The sequence below is a fragment of the Camelus bactrianus genome, chromosome 3 (genome assembly GCF_048773025.1).
Source record: "Camelus bactrianus isolate YW-2024 breed Bactrian camel chromosome 3, ASM4877302v1, whole genome shotgun sequence".
In the NCBI taxonomy this organism is placed as follows: domain Eukaryota; kingdom Metazoa; phylum Chordata; class Mammalia; order Artiodactyla; family Camelidae; genus Camelus; species Camelus bactrianus.
In genome coordinates, this window is record NC_133541.1 from 101,520,999 (window position 1) to 101,538,394 (window position 17,396).

The 17,396-nt window shown below is 44.3% G+C and overlaps 1 protein-coding gene across 7 annotated transcripts in view; it reads right to left on the bottom strand.

The window, feature by feature from the left end:
- Nucleotides 1-10,311: 10,311 nt before the first annotated feature.
- The window catches only part of FGF1 (fibroblast growth factor 1), a 95,571-nt gene continuing 88,486 nt past the window's right edge, over nt 10,312-17,396 (bottom strand). For 6 of the 7 annotated variants that reach the window (XM_045513383.2, XM_010950560.3, XM_074360861.1 and 3 more), the window contains one exon: nt 10,312-14,681. In XM_045513383.2, coding sequence (XP_045369339.2) covers nt 14,487-14,681 — 195 coding nt within the window. In that variant the 3' untranslated portion in view covers nt 10,312-14,486. The remainder of the gene's footprint in view (nt 14,682-17,396) is intronic. The other variant, XM_074360862.1, reaches the window with a different exon arrangement.

The following is a 17,396-nucleotide window of genomic DNA, read 5'->3' on the forward strand; positions in this document are numbered from 1 at the left end:
AAAAGAAGAGTACAATAAAGAGCCATGCACTCCCCACCTGTATTTATTATTGGTTAACATTCTGCCATATGTGCTTTATCTCTGTGCATGTGTGTTTGCTGAACCACTGTAAATTATGTACATCATGACATTTTACCCCTAAATACTTTAGCATGCATCTTCAAAAATGAGACTTTTCTCTACAAAATCATATTACTATTTTCATACTTAACATGTTGTATTAATCAGGAGTCTCCAGAGAAACAGAACCATGAAAGAGGGAGAGACGCAATGTGTGCATGTGTATGTATGTATGTATGTGTGTGTGTGTGTGTGTGTGTGTGTCGGGGTAGGAAAGAAAAAGAATTGAGTAAATGGAAAGAAGAAAATTATCCGGAAAGTTTTACTTGAAAGTTCCCTAGAACAAAAGGTCATGCATTTCTAGATTAAAAGAGCCCACCGCAAACCCAATACAATGACTAAAAAGACCCATACCAAGGCACATTATTACAACACTTCAAATACTAGAGTTGTTTGAAAGAAGATGTAGAAAACTTCCAGAGAGGAAAAGAGGTGACATTCAATTGCTCAGGAATCAGAGTGGCATCACATTTCTTCACATCAGCAGTGTAAGCTTGGGGGACAAAAGAGCAATGCCTTCATGCTTCGAAGGGAGAATAATGTCCAGCTGAGACTTTCATACCCAGCTAGACTGTCAACCAAGTGTAAGGTTAGAATGAAGACATTTCCAGGCAGAAAGGTCTTTTAAAATAACTAGTTGGAAAAAATCTACTGGAGGAAATACAAATATTTTTAATTGGGGAGCTAAATAAAAAAAGAGGATTGCATGAGATCTTGGAACAGCATATCTAAAACAGGAGGGAGGCACAAGAAATCCCAGAGAAACAGTGAAGGAAGTCCCAGGGTGATTGCCCCACGGGAGGCCCTGTGGGCAGGCTCATGGGTGGAGGGCTCCAGCAGGGGCGTATCAGTGAAAACTGAGCTGATAAACAATGTGGTTGCTTGATTGTATTGAGATGCTTCTTAGAGCTCTGTCCGATATTTTGAGGCTGAATTAGTGATGAGAAAGTTGAAAATGGAGGAAATGAAAAACAGATACTTGTGTAAGAAAAGACATGCAGTTATCCCTGTGGCTTATCTGTAACAGTTACATAGTTTTGCTAGTGTAAACTTTGACTCATGAACTATCCGGTGATACCATGTGACTATATGGGGAGGATGGGAAGGGCACGTGGACGGTGTGGGGGCTATGACACAGCTGGCTGGTGCATGGGGTAGAAAGCTAAATCCTTATTCTCCATAGGATGAAAGCAAGAGATGTTTAATACTGAAGAAAAATCAAGAAATGAAATATCAACATATTGTTTAGAAAATACAAAGTTAAGCATCAGGAGAAATATTTAGAGGAAATGACAGGGCTTGCCTCTGAAGAGCAGGAACCAGGAGTTCCTGCATGATTTTTAAAACTATGTTCCTGCGTTAGTTTGATTTTTTAAAAATATTGTTTAAATATAAAAATAAAAATTGCATTAATTTCAGAATTTTGAATACTTTGTAACTAATTAGCTGTGACTCATTTCGTGATGTATTTGAGCATCGCCATGTTGGTAAAGTTCTAAGTCATCCTCTTTCTTCAAGGGCAGGGTGTTCCAACTCCTAAATTTGCATTGTGCAGTGGACTGGCCACTAGCCCATGCATGGCTATTTAAATTAAAATTAAATAAAATTCAAATTTCAGTTCTTCAGTTGCCCTAGTCACATTTCCAAGTGCTCAGTAGCCACACGTGGCTGGTAGCTACCATACTGGACAGCACTGTCCTAAATCATTCTCAGATTTCATCCCTTCTTCCCAGCTCGTCGCTGCTCTCTCTGAGGCAGTATACAGTCATGATTGAAGGTGTGGGCTTTGGCGTAAGACTACATGAGCTCAAGTGTGGGCTCTGTCAGTTACTAGCTGTGTGATTGGAACATATCACATAACCTCTTGGTGCTTTAGTTTCACCATCTGTAAGTGGGGAGATGAATAGCATCATCATGTCCTGGGGGTTGTAAGGAAAGACTGTGATAACACATGTAAGTGAAATGCTTAGCGCCATGCCTGGCCCATAGTAAGTACTCACTAAAGGTCACCTGCCGTAACTAGTACCATCTTCACCATCATCATCAGGCCCTGCCGCATATCCCTTCAGCCACTTCTGAGCTTGCGTGCAGTCCTGATGGACAGTCCCCATACAGACTGATAGCTTCCCACCTCGAGGGCCTGCCTCTTTGTTTTTCTCTGCCCAAGGACTTCCTTGGGTGTTATGGAACTGGCTCAGTCTAGAAGCAGAGAGGCCCAGAAATGCTGGGATTACATCTCCAGTAGAAGCTCACAACCAGAGAAGGATGGCGTCAGGGGATAAGTACCCACTTACTTGTTGGAGCAACTCCACAGTGTCTTCTCCACAATCCCTCAGAGGCGCCCAGGGCAACTGAGCCCCTTGGTCCAGAGCAGTGTCCTCATCAGCGTTGCACTTTTTTTTGGCCCTTCTCCTATGCCTGTCTTACTTCCCTCCTTCACTTGTGCTTCTTGGGATCTGCTCCCAACCTGTACCAATGTCATGGTCTCAGATTTGGGGAGAACCCAAAGACAGTCATCACCACCATCACCACCACCGTCACCATCGTTATCAGTTCAGATTCTCATTATCTCAAGACCAAGCTCTTCAAGTAGCTTCCTGGTTGGTTTTCCCATCTTCTCTTCCATACTAGCATCAGAACTATCTCAGTTTAATACAAATGTGGAGTTATAACCTACCTGCTTAAAGTCTCCATTGTTTCCTTCCTACCTGCTTAAAGTCTCCATTGTTTCCTTCTTGCACAAAGGCAGAGATTGAACTTAGTCCTGCAATAAAGAACTTAAACAAATTCTTCAGGACCTCCCTTACCACCCTCACCTCTTGCTAGTTATGCTGCTCACCGTCCTTTAAGCATACCATTCTCCTTTGTACTCCTGCATCCTAACACATGCTGTCTCCTCTGACTGGAGTGATAATGATTTCAGTTATTAAGTTACTGACCAGCTACCCTGTCCCCAGCAGGGTTCTGTGCAACATGCATGGATTAGTTGACTTAATCCTCAGCTTTATGAAGAAGGTTTTAATATTCTCCCTGTATTAAAGATTTAGAGACTTAGGCTTAAAGAAGCCACAAATGTGATAGTAAAGTTGGGTAATTCCAAGCGGATGCCCTATGCTTGGCAGGAAAGTGACATCACACACAGTTGATGTAGAGGACGTCAATTTACTCAGCCAGGAGAGAAAGATAGGGTGAGAGAGAGAGAGAGAAAGGAGAAAGATAAATACCGTGGGTGATCTGCCTGCTAGTCAACTCCATGCCTATGTGCTCCCAGGGGAGAGAGGGCAAGGCAGGGGTCTGTTGTTACCGGCATTTTCTGGACTTCTCACACCGGGAGCAGCGTTGGCTGGTTCAGTGTGATTACAGTGCTTAACTTACTCACAATGATCATATGACATAGCCCCCCACCCCCACCTCCCGAACACATACCAGAGACTTCCTGAGAGATGGTAGGTCCATCTCCCTGTGGGCTTTTCAGGGCTGACTTTGTGCGTGACTCCCCCCTTTACAAGCTCACTCTCCAGTGCCTGGTCCATGAATGAGGTGAGACTCAGTGGTCCTGCTTCCTCTTCCCACTTCCCCACCTGATAGACACCAGCTCATCTCTTCAGACACAGGTCAAACCCCACCTCCTCTGGGGAGCTTTCCCCATCTCCCTTGGGAAGGACCTTTCCTCCCCCCAAACCCCAGACTCCTGTAGTGCCCTGTACATATTTCTTTCAGTGCTCTCCCGTGTTACCTTCTAATAATTTGCTAATGTACCCTGTTCCCCAGCTGGGTAACGGGCTCCTCAGTAGATCCCTTTCCTCCCTTCTTCCCCAGTATCTGCGACAATCCCTCCTCTGTAGCAGGGATTCAGGAACTATCTTCTTTGGTTGTCAGGAAGGCAGGTCTCTGTGCCTTCTAGAGAAATGAATGAGGTCAATCCCGGATGGTTATCATAATCAGTCATGTTCTTACAGAATCTGGGACTGAAAATAATTGGTCTCTGTTCTCCTTTTGTCTCTTTGGTTTCTTTGTTCTTTCTCTGGGGTCGCTGTTTGATCATAGGACTTTAAGAAGTCAGTTTCTGCAGGGCACTGCAGTCCAGGGAGTTTTCCTCATTAGATCTGTGTAAACATGATTTGTTGTCTATTTTCATACCCAGATTAAGACGTACCCAAATCCCCCCTAAACCCTGTAACTGGCACCATCCCTGAAGAGTTTCCAAGTTATCTTTCTGTTTTTCTATCTATCCTGTGAAGGATGTGGGTTTTGGTTGCGTGATTCTTTTTAAACCGCTTCGTTTGTTTTTGGACTAATTAATAACATAGCTCCCCGAACTTGGACAGCAGCGTCAAATTCGGAATCTCTGGAAGCACAGCACTAAGAAGCTAATTAGCTCGCGTTTTCCATGTGAATGGGACTCAGATGCACAATCACTGCTTCCTTGTTCTATCTCTCACCCTTGACTCTGCTGGCAAACCTTGCTTTTCCTTTTGGGTATAAGGGGATTTGTTGGGAACAAAAAGTCTTTTCCTGTACTTCACCTGCCGGATGGAATAAACAAAAGCCTCCGGGGAATATCTAAATATTTAAGAAATATAACCTCAACCCCTCAAAGTTTTAAGTCTGGAATACATTCTACAGTCCAGACTTGAACCCAGGCCAGAAACATGCATGCAGATACTGACTATTTGTGTTCTTTGGCAGAGGGTCTGGAGAAGTGATATAATTCAGTTGTGCAGGGACGGAGAGGGGGAGAGAGAATGATTGTGGAGATACAGCTTCCACTTGGTTATCTACATGTGCTGGAGAATGGAGCCCACCGAACTTCCCTCTTCCATCACTGGCCTCTACCTGGCCTCAGTTCACACCATGCTCCCCATCCTTGCTGTCCACTCTTGAGCCTCACTCGCATTGTGCTCCCTCCTGCCACAGGGCCTTAGCATATGCTGCTGCCTCTGTCTGGAATGATCTTCACAGCTCTTGTCTTTACCTTATCAACTCTTCCTCTTCGTGGAGATATCAGCTCACTTCCTCAGGGAAGCCCATGAGTACGTTAAATCCCCATATTCTGAGGACACTGAATACTTCTCCCTTGTAAGCACCTGTCACGTGTGCAATTTTGCATTCCTCTCTATGATCCTTTGTATAAATTGCTTCCTAGTTTATGGCATGTGTATATGGGAAAGATGATATGCAGGTGTTCATCTTTTTTTTTTAAAGTTCTGTGTTTTTTAAATGACTATTAGGAAAAAAAAATCTATATAGTAGTAGCTTGTCCCTTTGTGATTATTTCTGCTTACAATAGCCCCAAGTAGATAAAACTGTGAACCACCTTTCATAAGACATATAATCAGTCAATGGGCATACAGGCAAATGACTGAAATTGGAGAAATACTATGTTCATATGTTTCCCCTCACTAGAATGTACACTCCAGAAAAGAGCCTTTTTGTGCACCACTGTGTCTACCAGGCGTGGTGCACATTTGGGCCTTAATAAATATTTATTGAAAGGCTGGACAAGTGATTGAATGAACAATTTAATGACTCAACGAGTGCCCGGTGACATCAGGCCAGACACAGGTCAAATGATCAGAAAGAAGGCTGAGGTTTCTCTTAAGGGCCATCCATCTGGGGGCACACAGTGGAGACAGGTTGGAACTTTGTAGACTTAGAACATTCAGCTTTGGATGTGTGAAGACTGTGTAGCATCACAGGGCTGTAGGGGGCCTTTGTGGTTATCCTGCTCAGAGCGGTGCCTCTAGCATCCTGGACAGGGATTGTCACAGGCAAGCTTCCCTGAGTAGCAGTCGCTGTGGTGAAGATTAGCAGGCAGTGAGTTTATTAGGGATCTGGGATCAACACCTGTGGAAAGGGAGGCAGCACAGCGCAGAAGGCAGCCTCAACCTAGAAGCCTCAGCTGACTTTATGAGACATTATGAAGCTGGAATGGTCCTTTGGGGTGGTCCAAAGTTGAGGCAAAGGGCCAGGCAGTTATGCACCTACGCAGACCACCTTGGAGGGCGTGCCCTTGGACAAGGCAGCTCTCATGTAGGCCGTCCGCCTGTGCGTAATACTCTTGGCAGCTGGGACGGTCATTTCTGAAGGGGGACATGGGTGATGCATCAGTCTGCCGTAGGTGCCCATCTAGTCTCTGTGTGAAGGTCCCAGGAGCAGCAGATACTAATCTCTGTCTCTGGATGTGCTTCAGCCATGCTTGGAATGGCTGTAGTTGTTAGAGAGATTTTTTTCTTTATACTGAACCACGACCAGTTCCTTGTCAAGTCCCAAATACTTAAACTCATTTTGACTACCAGAGCAAGAAAAACAAGATGACCCTTGAATTATCTGAAGAGAGCCATAATATGTCATTTTAAATCTTCTCTGAACTGAACTCACCTAGTTTCTTTTGCTGGGTTTTTTGTTCTTATAGTTGTTGTATGTTTTTCTGGCCCCTTATTATTCATCTGCTAGCCTCCATATAACATTTTTTTTTAATTTGTAAAACTTCATTTAATATGCAACATCTAAAATGCAATACGGTAGCCCTGATATGGGCTAACCAGCTCAAACTACAACAGGACAAGTACATAACATAATTTATGCCTTATAAGAGTGAGCTTGGAGTTAAGGTTAAGGTTAAGGTTCCCGTACATTTTTCAAACGAATTGCTGTGAAGCAAGCTCTCTCTGAATGTGGACTTGTGGAAACAGTCACTGGGAGCCTAAATGGAGAGTCTAAAAGATTATCTTAAGCCCTGTCTTACAATACGTATAATTATTTTTATTATGAAAATAATAACAAATGTTTATTCAACCTTTATTGTATTATAATTAAAGTTAAAAATACTTATGTGCCTCCATCTTATTGGATCCTGCCAACAAGCCTGTGAGGCTGGTGCTGTTTGCATCCTCATTTGACAGAGGAGGAGATGGAGGACACAGAGATGAGTAACCTGTCCCAAGTCACCAAGTCCAGAAACGAAAGAGCCAGGATTCCAACTCTACCAAGTCTGACTCGAAAGCCACCTTCTTCTATGTGTGGCTATTACATTGGTTTGGGTTGATTTAAATTAGTAACTGAGTTAACAATATCTAAGGAAAGTATCTTGAACATACATGGTGGGCTTGGGAGAAGCTTAGAGGATTTAGAAAAATGGCATTTTTTTTTAAAGGGGACAAAGCCAGAAAACTTGCTGCTTTCACGTGGGGACTTTCTTCACAGCTGTTGCAAGCTTTTTAAGGGCAAGGACCACATTTGTTCATCTTCTAATACTGTATCTAGCACGGTATCTAAATCCTGTTTATGCTAGTTACCAGTGTATTGCTGCTCTGCTCCAGGCTCGTTAATTCTTCTTTGCCTTGTTTTGCCGTACAGGAACTCGACCCTGTAATCATTTCTCCTCTGCCCCCTGATGCACCTACAGGTTTGTCGGTAGGGGGCGCTGGAGGGCCGCTGCAAGAGGAAGGGGCTTTTCTTTGGGGTTCTTGTGCTTTTCTTCCTGCTCCTCTGGCACAGCGGGCAGCTTCCTGCTGGACACCTAATGGTGCACAACGTCCAGTGAGTGTCCCCAGCAGGTTGCTTCTAGAGTTTCGCCAGGGCTGCGGAGGGAAGCTCCCTGAAGCACCGCGTGAGGTTAGATCCTCTACCCTCCCGTGGGCCACAGCCACACCTTCATCTGGCAGCTTTGTTCCTTCCTTGAATACTTTCCTCCGCCTTGGGGATAGTAGCTGCTCCCTGCATCTGCTGCTCCCATATTCTTCAGAGACCTCTTTACCCCTCTTTGTAGTCAGTCCCTTTTTACTAGTTGATAATCCTTTCCATTAAAATTTTCCTGTTTAAATTATTGATGTGGTTTCTGTCTCCTGATCAGACCCTGACTAACCCAATGCTAGACAGCCCAGCACTAGACTCAGTAAATGATGGATGAATCAGTGAGGGAACTGAGGAAAGATGCTTCATTTTCAATTAATTGCTGCTGTCGTGGATGAGTCTGGGGGGAGTAGCCTTCTGCCTGATCAAACTCTTCTTAAGTCTAAGAGTTGCCTGGGAGTTACACATTTTCAAGTAATCTGTAAAACCATCCCTCTTCTTCACTCCAATTAAACATTATATGACATGTTCCAGTGGCACCAAGAATAAAGAAAGAAGTCTCTCTCTTATTTGTCCTGTCTGCACGGTCAGCTTGGATTGCAATTTTATCCTATACTATCAGAAAGAATCCGGCCAGTTCTAAAATGCACATCATTTCCCAGGTCAGATTCAGGGTTCCTCATGCCAGAGTTCCTATTTTGAGAATGCCATAGATTTTACCATTCGTTTCTACAAGAAATTACTGAACTCTGAGTGCAGTTGACATTCCCAGTCTGTGAGCAGTCCTGTTTTTACAATTCACACAAAAGAATTAGCATGTAATAACATTCCTGTAACTTACTTTGGAGAAAAAAGTTTGGGGCTAGGACGAATCACTAAAATAATCTAACATCTTGCTCTTTTGTATCTCTGGGTCAGACTAAAAAAAAGGTTTTTTTCCTAAGGTAGGAAAAACCTGAAATATCAAAATCACAATGAAGTGTGTTTTGGGGATGATTTGCACAAATTGCCTGCCTACAGCTACATCCCCACACACTGCAGCCAAGTGAACCAAATCCTGAAATTGAGCACAGTTCCAAACAGGGAATGCCCAACCCTTCATTAAGGCTGATAGAAGGGCGCATCAAGGACGTGGTGAGGTTTTGCTTGTTTATGTAATAAAATAGACACCAGTGTTTAGCTGCTGGGTGTATAAATTTAGCCTGTGCGACAGTGGGAAGCTGAGAAGGAAGGAAGCAGTTGGGGAAATACCGCCTCCCCACATCACAAACATTCTCAGACCCGTCAGAAACCCCCAAAATGAGATCCTACAATATATGCATGTTATAAAAGCAGATCCACCCTCCAGCCTCACTTTGTATGTGACCTGGTTTCTCTTTTTTATTTTATAGCTTCGGTGGAAAGCTAACAATGTAGTATGTCATGGTCAATATGTCAACCGCAAAGTGGGTGCCATGTTATAGAAAGATCCCAATAGTCATTTAGTACATTTCCCTTGTAACTTGAGAGGATATTAGATGAATCACTGGGGTCCGGAGCACCTGATGCCAGGGCCCCATGTCTCAAGGGCTGAGTTCTCTGACTCGATTTTAGAGTAAGATTTTAGATACAACGAAAAAGGGAGTCTTTCTGGGGGTGAAGGACAGGTTTAGGGAGCTGAGTAGGAAGGAGGGGGGTGTGCTACTTTTTATGAGCTATCATTTCAGTTTTAGCGCTTGTCAAACCAATCCTTAGTAATTTTGAAATGGAAAACATACAAGTCCCACTGCTTGGTTGGGCTTCAAGATTCTTAACTTTGCACAATTGCTGCTGAAAGTAATTTTTGTTAACTTGTGAAAGTGCAGTTAAAGGCACATCTTTGTTTAATGTGTCACTGTGACCAGGCTTGTTAATATACCAACAACCCAAAAGTGCTTAAGGTTTGGGATTCCCCTCCCCTTGCTGCCCCATGGCAGACAAGGCATCACTCAGAGAAATATGAAAGGTGATGTCTTCATTTATATTTTTTTCTCTTTACAGTCTGGTTCACCCACAGAGGCCAATTCTCAGCTACCCTAATGGCCCTCAGACATTCAGGGCATAGAGTTACACTTTTTGTTGGTTCGGCAAAGATGGGAATTTTTTAATCCCTGCATGAGGTGCAGTCCAGTAGCAGTGGTGTTTGTCTTACGACCGAGTCATGAATGGTATACTCTGTTTTTAGGTAGATAAGAGCGTAGTTTCCAGACATTGATAGGGGCTGGGGAGGATGCTTAGAAGTCCTGGGTTTCTAGCCTTTTCCTGGCTCAATCTGCTTTTTATGTCTTGTTTAGAAGTGGTTATGGAATGGAAATTGTGGGGGCAAGAGAGAGGAATGAAGCAAAGACTGTAAGACTTAGGGAAGGAATGACCTCAAGTCGACCCAAAGTGATGAGAGGGAAGGAATGACCTCAAGACCCAAAGTGATGAGAATTCCGTAGGAGGGGAGAGGGTCAGTCTCCGGAGCTCTGAGGGTAGAAATGTGCTAAGACCAGCATTGGAGGCGGCAGTGGGTGCCTGTGGGATCTGCACCATTGCCTTCATTTTGCGTGATTAGTTAGCAAACCAGCTAAAAGAACTCACCGTGCCCTCAAAATAGATGGTCCTTGGGCAACAAGATGTCCCCTTTATTGTTTACTCAAGAACAAACCGTGTCTTTGAAAACACTAAAGTCACAATACAACAGCCTAACAGGGTCTGGTCATCTCTGGGAAGGAGAATGGTTGGTTGCATTAAGGCAATACATTTCACATTGTGGTTATGACCCATGAATGTCGTGACCCCATTTCATTGATCTTTGACCAGCATTTTTTAGTGGAATATAAGAAAAATCTCAGCACATTTCATGTATTTTATTTCGTGACGTTTTTGGTTTCAGTTGTGTGTGTGTTCAAGGTGATGTATGTGCTGGGTTGTGATAGAAAATGTGGTTCTCATGGTTGCTCACAGTCCAAAAGGTAGAAAAAGACTGCTTTACGCAACTTTCACAGGAAAAGGAGGGATTGATGGTGATACGTCATTGGCCAAGTGAGCAAACACTGCCCAACTGTTTTTTATAGATGTATGTGCATGTGTGCACACGTGTGTGTGTACCTGTGTGTGTGAACATATGTTGGCATGTGCGTGAGTACGTATGTGTGTGATGAGATTCTGCCACAATGCCTGAGCAACAGTAAACTTTCTCCTAAGAAGTCGTAAGATTTAGAAGTTTATTTAAGGAGGTTTTTTAAATGTGATGATGATTTCAGAAAATCTGTTGGGCAAACCTGCAGCCTCACATCAAAGGCTTTTGAGATGCGAGAGGCACACCTCTTGACATTGACTGAAAATTGTAAATAAGCCCTTAACATTTTTTTCGGGTCACTTTATCTTTGCCAAAGCACAGCTGCTCAGCTCTGCAACAGCAGCACGGTTTCACAGGCTACAATGAAGAAAAGGCGTCAGCTGAGTTAGTTACGGTGCTTGGCTCTTCAGGGGGCAAATTTCCTGACTGTATTTCCCTAATGGATCCCTAGACAAGCACTGGCCTGGCCTTAGGTTTCCAAACAGAATGAGAAGTGTTTTTCCTATTCTCCTTCAAAGTCTCACATTTGGTGACCAGCTCAGTGTAGAAAACAAGGCAGCCACACCTGAGGGATGCCACAAAGTCCTTCCCAAGGATGATGAGACACAATGATGCTCAGAAACTCAGAGAGACATTATCACCTAGAAGTGGAACATTTATTAGCATTTTTAGGGTGCAAAAAAAAGAGAGATGGTGATGAAAAACGGCAGGCATCTTCTTCAGAGGTCTGCTTTGCAGCCTAGGAGCTCGGTTGGTTTAAGCAGTGCACTGTACAAGGCTGAGGACCTGGGCTCCGTTGCCTCCAACACGAAGCGAGGACCCTGATCTTCAGTAACACGTGATGCTCCAGTCAGTGTTTTGTAAGTGCACGCTGTTGGCCGTAGGAGGCTTTAATTATCATCCCTTCCAAGGAAACACATCCCTACCACCTCCACCACCACACTGAAAACCATCGAAATGCCTGGTGCTTCGTACAGAATGTCAGGCAACTCGTAACAGTTGGCCACACGGCAGGCGGATGGCTCCAAGACTTCCTCAAGCGGGAGGGAGAGCAACAGGAATGCTCCATGTGTAAGGAACATGCTCAGAACGGGGCAGGGAACCACCGGCCGCTCCTTTCTTACAAGATCAGACAGCCTGCCTTCCTTTTTGGAAAGTGGTCCCCCTGAACTGACATGGGCTTGCAGGTGAAGTGTTAGGTTTACCTTGCCGCGTCCTCTCACATTTCCATAGGGGTTTCTTGTATGCTGCGGGTTGCTAATTCTTCCAAAACCTTGGTTTCTGGGACTTGCTGTTCATTCAGCAGGAACCCACGGTCTCTTTTTTTTACTTGACTGAAAGAAATGAATCCTTCACCATAAATATAATGCCCTGGGAGAGAAGACAGCAGCAAACCAGACAGACAAGGTTCCCAGGGGCCCTAGTACCCAGGCCAGTGCCTGGCACACAGTTGGCACTTAATATTCATTGAACGAATACATGAATAATGACTGGGCTGAGGTTGTCAAGGTCACAGTAGTGTTTCTTCTAAACGCTTTGGGTCTCTGAAACCACAGACTTCCGTCTCATCTGTTAGCCGCAGTATTTAATTTTCCTTGGCCAATGTTACACTTGAATTTGATTCATACACTAAAAGTTATGGGCCATTATAAATATCTTGGATTTCCTCTCTGGGTACCTTTTTCTGGCCAAGTCTTCATAGTAAAGAGATGTCAGGCCGCACTGCACTATCCCCAACTTGCCTGCAAAGATTTACTAAAACAAAATAAGAATCGTCTTATCCAAGTTACAAAAACAAAACAAAAAAAAAGTGATGAAATAAAACTTGCTGTACAAATGCAGAAAGATACTGTTAACCGTAGTGTTAACTTGGTTCGGTCCCTCAGTTGCAGTGTCACTTTGAGCTTTCACAGATTGTCAGTTTTCTTCCACTCAGAATAGACAGTCCAATTACTAACGAGTTACCTTTCAATTAATAATGACTTCAGTTCATTAGAAAGCACGAGCTAACACTCTCAGCAGTTTTTCTCCAGAATTACATCACTGCTTAAGAGCCCCCCATTTTCAAAGGAGAGTTGATAATAGCACAGCAAGAAACAGAGAAAAATCTCATTTTATAGGAAAAGGTGGTCTAAGCAGCAGATGATTGAGCTTATACGTCATGTCCTATTGTCGTTCTCAGTGGCTGCACGCTGATCAGTCTAACTGCCTTTGAGGATGTATTTTTAAGCGTGACTAAGCGTACAGTCTCACAGGAAGTTTAAATGGCTTATTAAAGGCCTTTATGTGGCAACAGTATCATGTCAGAGATGAATGGTGTTTCTAATTTGCTAGCCGCTCGGGTCAAGTTCACTTTAAGCAGGAAGCACATTTATACAAGTAATGGTAACACAAATGGCCTTTTGGGAAAAGCTGTTTGTGAGGGGTTAACGTTTCTGAAGTATGCTTTGGTTTATCTTCTAAATGGGCATTTTAGAGACATGGGGCCAAAGCGCCTTAAACCCAGGCCCCTTAACACGTAACACAGGCACGGCTGCCCGAGCCGTCTGAGTGCCCCGGAAGACCCACGGGTGTGTGGTTTCACGGGCGTGGCTGGGGAGGGCTGGCGTTTGAGCCCCCTTCATTTGAATAACACTTTCGGGGACCTTGCTTAAAGTATGGTGAGGGAGGCAGCAGCGTCTCCAGCACCTGGGAGCTTGTTAGAAACGGGAAAAGTCCACCCCAGACCCACTGAACCAGAATCTGCGGTCAATCGAGATGCCCATATGATTTGTAAGCACTGCCCCAGGACCCCAAAGCCTCTGCTTTCTGGTGGCCAAGCACGGGTTGTGACGTCCCTTTCTTTTTCCTTCTCACTTGTAGAATCATCCTCTTTATTTAGATGATAACCTCCCCCCAGCCCATGTTTCCCTTTCTTTCTTATCACTCTTGCACCCACTCCTCAGACCCAAATGAATTTCCCAACACCCGATGTCCTTGCTTTTCTCAGGAACCCGCACCTCCTGCTCTCCCCCAGCATCAGCCGGGGGCTTCCTGCTGCCAGAGAACCTCGGGGAAGTCAGGGCATCGAAACAGCTCCCAAGGTTGTGCATTCATTCTGCTCTCCTGTGCCTGAGCCTCCCAGCCTTCATCCCTCTAGACTGTCCACTAGAATCCAGTCAGTCTCCCCACGCCATTTCAATCCCTTCTGTTCCCGAGAGGGGATTTCTTCATCCTTCTTTCCACTCATGGAAAGCTGCCTTCCGCTAATCTAGCCATAAGTGTCTCTGCTAATATGCGTGAGAGGAAGAAAGGGAGTCATGCCAGATGTTTGGGGGACTCGCAGACGGGGTTTACTCTGCAGAGGGAGTTGCATGCAGTTACTAACAACCCATTTGGCAGCCCGCCCCCCGTACACACTTCACTTGGCCCTGCCCTTGCATTGAGAGGCTCAGCCTGCAGTAGATGCCCAGAGGCAACTGGACTTCTAAACCAGACCCAGACTGTCTGGCCAGTTGGCCCCTAAAAGCCATTCGGTCCCTCTGTTCCAAACTGTGCCAGGGTGAAGGGCTCTACAAAGAAGTGAACTGGGCATTGAGAAGCGCATTATAAATTCAGGCTCAGTGGGCCAGGGGTTAGCGCAGCCGATGATCAAGGGAACAATCTGGGGTCGGGGGGTGAGGACCCCTTCAGGCTCCTCTGGACTGGTCGGCACCCAGAACAGATTTCTTTAATCAGAGGAGACTGGCAAGGGGAGAAACAAGATCGCCTTCTGGCCGTAGTGAGTCCGAGGACCGCGTTTGCAGCTTCCATTCTTCTTGAGACCAACAAACCAATTCTTTTCGGCGTGCTTCTTGGACGTGTAGGTGTTGTAATGGTTTTCCTCCAGCCTTTCCAGGAACAAACATTCCTCATTTGGTGTCTGCTAAAGAGATAAAACCAGAAGAGAGTAGAACTATTGGTGAATGCTTTTAGACGGGGTTCTTCTGTTCACTAGCTGTGTGACCTTGGGCAAGTGAGTGAGGCCCTCTGTGCTTCCGTTTCTTCTTCAGTAAAATTGGGGTAATAATGGAACCGATCTCTGAGGAGGGAAATGAGAACTTGGTACCGGACTCAGCACATAATGAACCTTCAATGCACATTTGCTGTTACGGAAGCTCCCCTCATAACTGCTGTGCTCAGGACCCTAGAATCTCCTACTGGGGAGATCCTACATGACTTTAAGCACCTTAAGGGCAGGGCTGGGTCTTTTGTCTCTGGGGAGACCTGGCACCTAAGGTTGACCATGAAAAACGTCCAAAATGGGTAAAACCGGCCTGTAATGCAGTGGGGATTCTTAAGTTTGGTCTTGAAGAATAAATGAAAACCTACTAATTTGGCTTTACATTGTGGCAATTTCCACTAACAATATCAGGGTTTTATTTCAGTGTTGTTAAGAACATAAACGCTTGCACAAAATGTGTCCTAAGCATAAAATAGCTCCTGGAACTTGAAGTTGTTTTGTTTTTTTCTAAATGAAACTAGCTTTATTTTTTGTTACTTATCGGAAGAACAGTACTTGGAAAAAATCACAACTTTAAAAAAGGAAAGAAAAAAGAAAAAAAAATTGCCCCAAAGTGCACCCACCCAGATACAGGCAACTGTTTACAGTTGAAGAAAATCCTTCCTTACATCTTTACATATGAGCACACAGAGCGACACAGCTACGGCCATATGGACACAGACAGCATGTTATCGAGATGACATGCTATATCTGCTGTTTTAAAAATGTGTGATAAACCTATGAAAACATATTTAATCTCACTCGCAAGAAAATGCAAATTAAAAGACGATTTAACATATGTTGGCTCTAATATCTGCAAAGAGCAGAAAGATTTACAAGTCTTAGTATTGGTGACAGTGTGGGAAATAGGCACTTTCTTGCACTGTTGGTGAGATAAATTGGTGGAAACTTTGTGAGGGGAGTTTGGCAACACTTATGAAAATGTAAAATATGCCTTCCCTTTGACGCGCCATTTCACTTCTAGGCATGGACCCTTCTGAGATAGTTGAGCAGGTGTAAAACTGTATTTTCAAGGATGTTCTTTGAAGTTTTGGATATAATGGTAGCATATTGGAAGCCACCTGAATCCCTGTGGGAAGGTGACTGGTTAAGTGGATAGTGGTACATCCCTACAGTGGAGTCCAAATTTATGAACCTAGAAAGATAGCTACAACATATTAAGTAGTGCAGTTACATTAAAAATATCTACCAACAGTTACTTTTGTAGTTGGAATTCATCTGTTAGAGTGGGAGGAATCCCAGTTCTCTGAACTTTCTATTTGTCAAGATTTCAGAATACATTTATTACGTCTGGATACACATCAGTGAGGAGCATTAAAATACATATGTTCCGTATTGACTTTGCTCCAGTTCCAAGTCCTGTGATCTCTGTATCATCATCTCACCCGCAGTGGTTGATGATTCCCATTCTGGTGGTTTCCAACCCTGCTGTTTATTCTCTGTACGTGGGCATGTTTGTCTATTACACTGTCAGCCCTGCTGAGGGAAGAGACGGACTCTTGTCAGCCTTGTGTCTACCCGCCAGGCACAGAGCCTCGCAGATAATAGGTGCTCACCAGCTAGGGGATGAATTTAATTTGATTCTTGAGATCCTGCAAAGCAGTCAATAAACTTATCCTTGATTAGGAAGGAGCTATGTAACAGGAAGTATTCCGGTCTTTATTCACTTGTGGTCTAGTGGAGTGACGGCTGGGTGAGACACTTCAGGTCATTTTGGAACAGGATGGGACAGAGATGTAATATTTAATTGCACGACGCTGCTGCCTCTAGAGGAGCTTATCCAGACGTCGGTGTTTGAAGCACGTTGTCGGGGGTGGGAGGAGATAGGCAGTTTTGGACCCGTGTGGGTTGCCCACTGTCCTGTAAGGAGGACTCAGCCCATGATGCCCCGCTGTGGGCGTCAGGCCTGTGTTCTGTGACGAAGCTGGGGACGGCCGCGTCCCCCACCTGGTGTGTCTGTTACACTAGGGCACTTGACACACAGAATGGCTGAGTCACAGGTTGAGTCAGCCGTTCAAACTGGAGGTGCTCCATCCGTCCCTCACCCAGGACTGTCAGCGCTTGTTACACGCTTCGTGCAGTGCCGCGGGCCTGGGGATTAACAGCTGACTCATGCCTACTGTTTTAATCATTTTCTTTTCTATATTTAGCATGCTTTTCCCCAATTACATAGGTGATATGCACCCACTGTAGAACACTGGGAAAAATCAGAAAGGCATTCTCATATTATTATATGATTTGTTATAAGTTAATATATATATGTAATTATATATATTATATTCCCATATCATGAAATCTGCCATTCACCACTCCCAGAGATAAATATATTAACCTTTTAGAGCCTTTCAAACTTATTTTTTTAAACAAATATATCCTTTCCACACACAAAAATTTGTCTCAGGCTGGATGAATACCTAAAATTGGTCAGCACATGAGGCAGAGCCCTGAGATGTTTTAGGCCTGCTTGTTATCAGCGGGGAAATACAAGAATACTTCGGCATAATATATTAAGACCACCCTATGAGTATTTCAGGGGAAAGAGTGATGGCCGGGACGATGGTGGGAGAAGGGGGTATC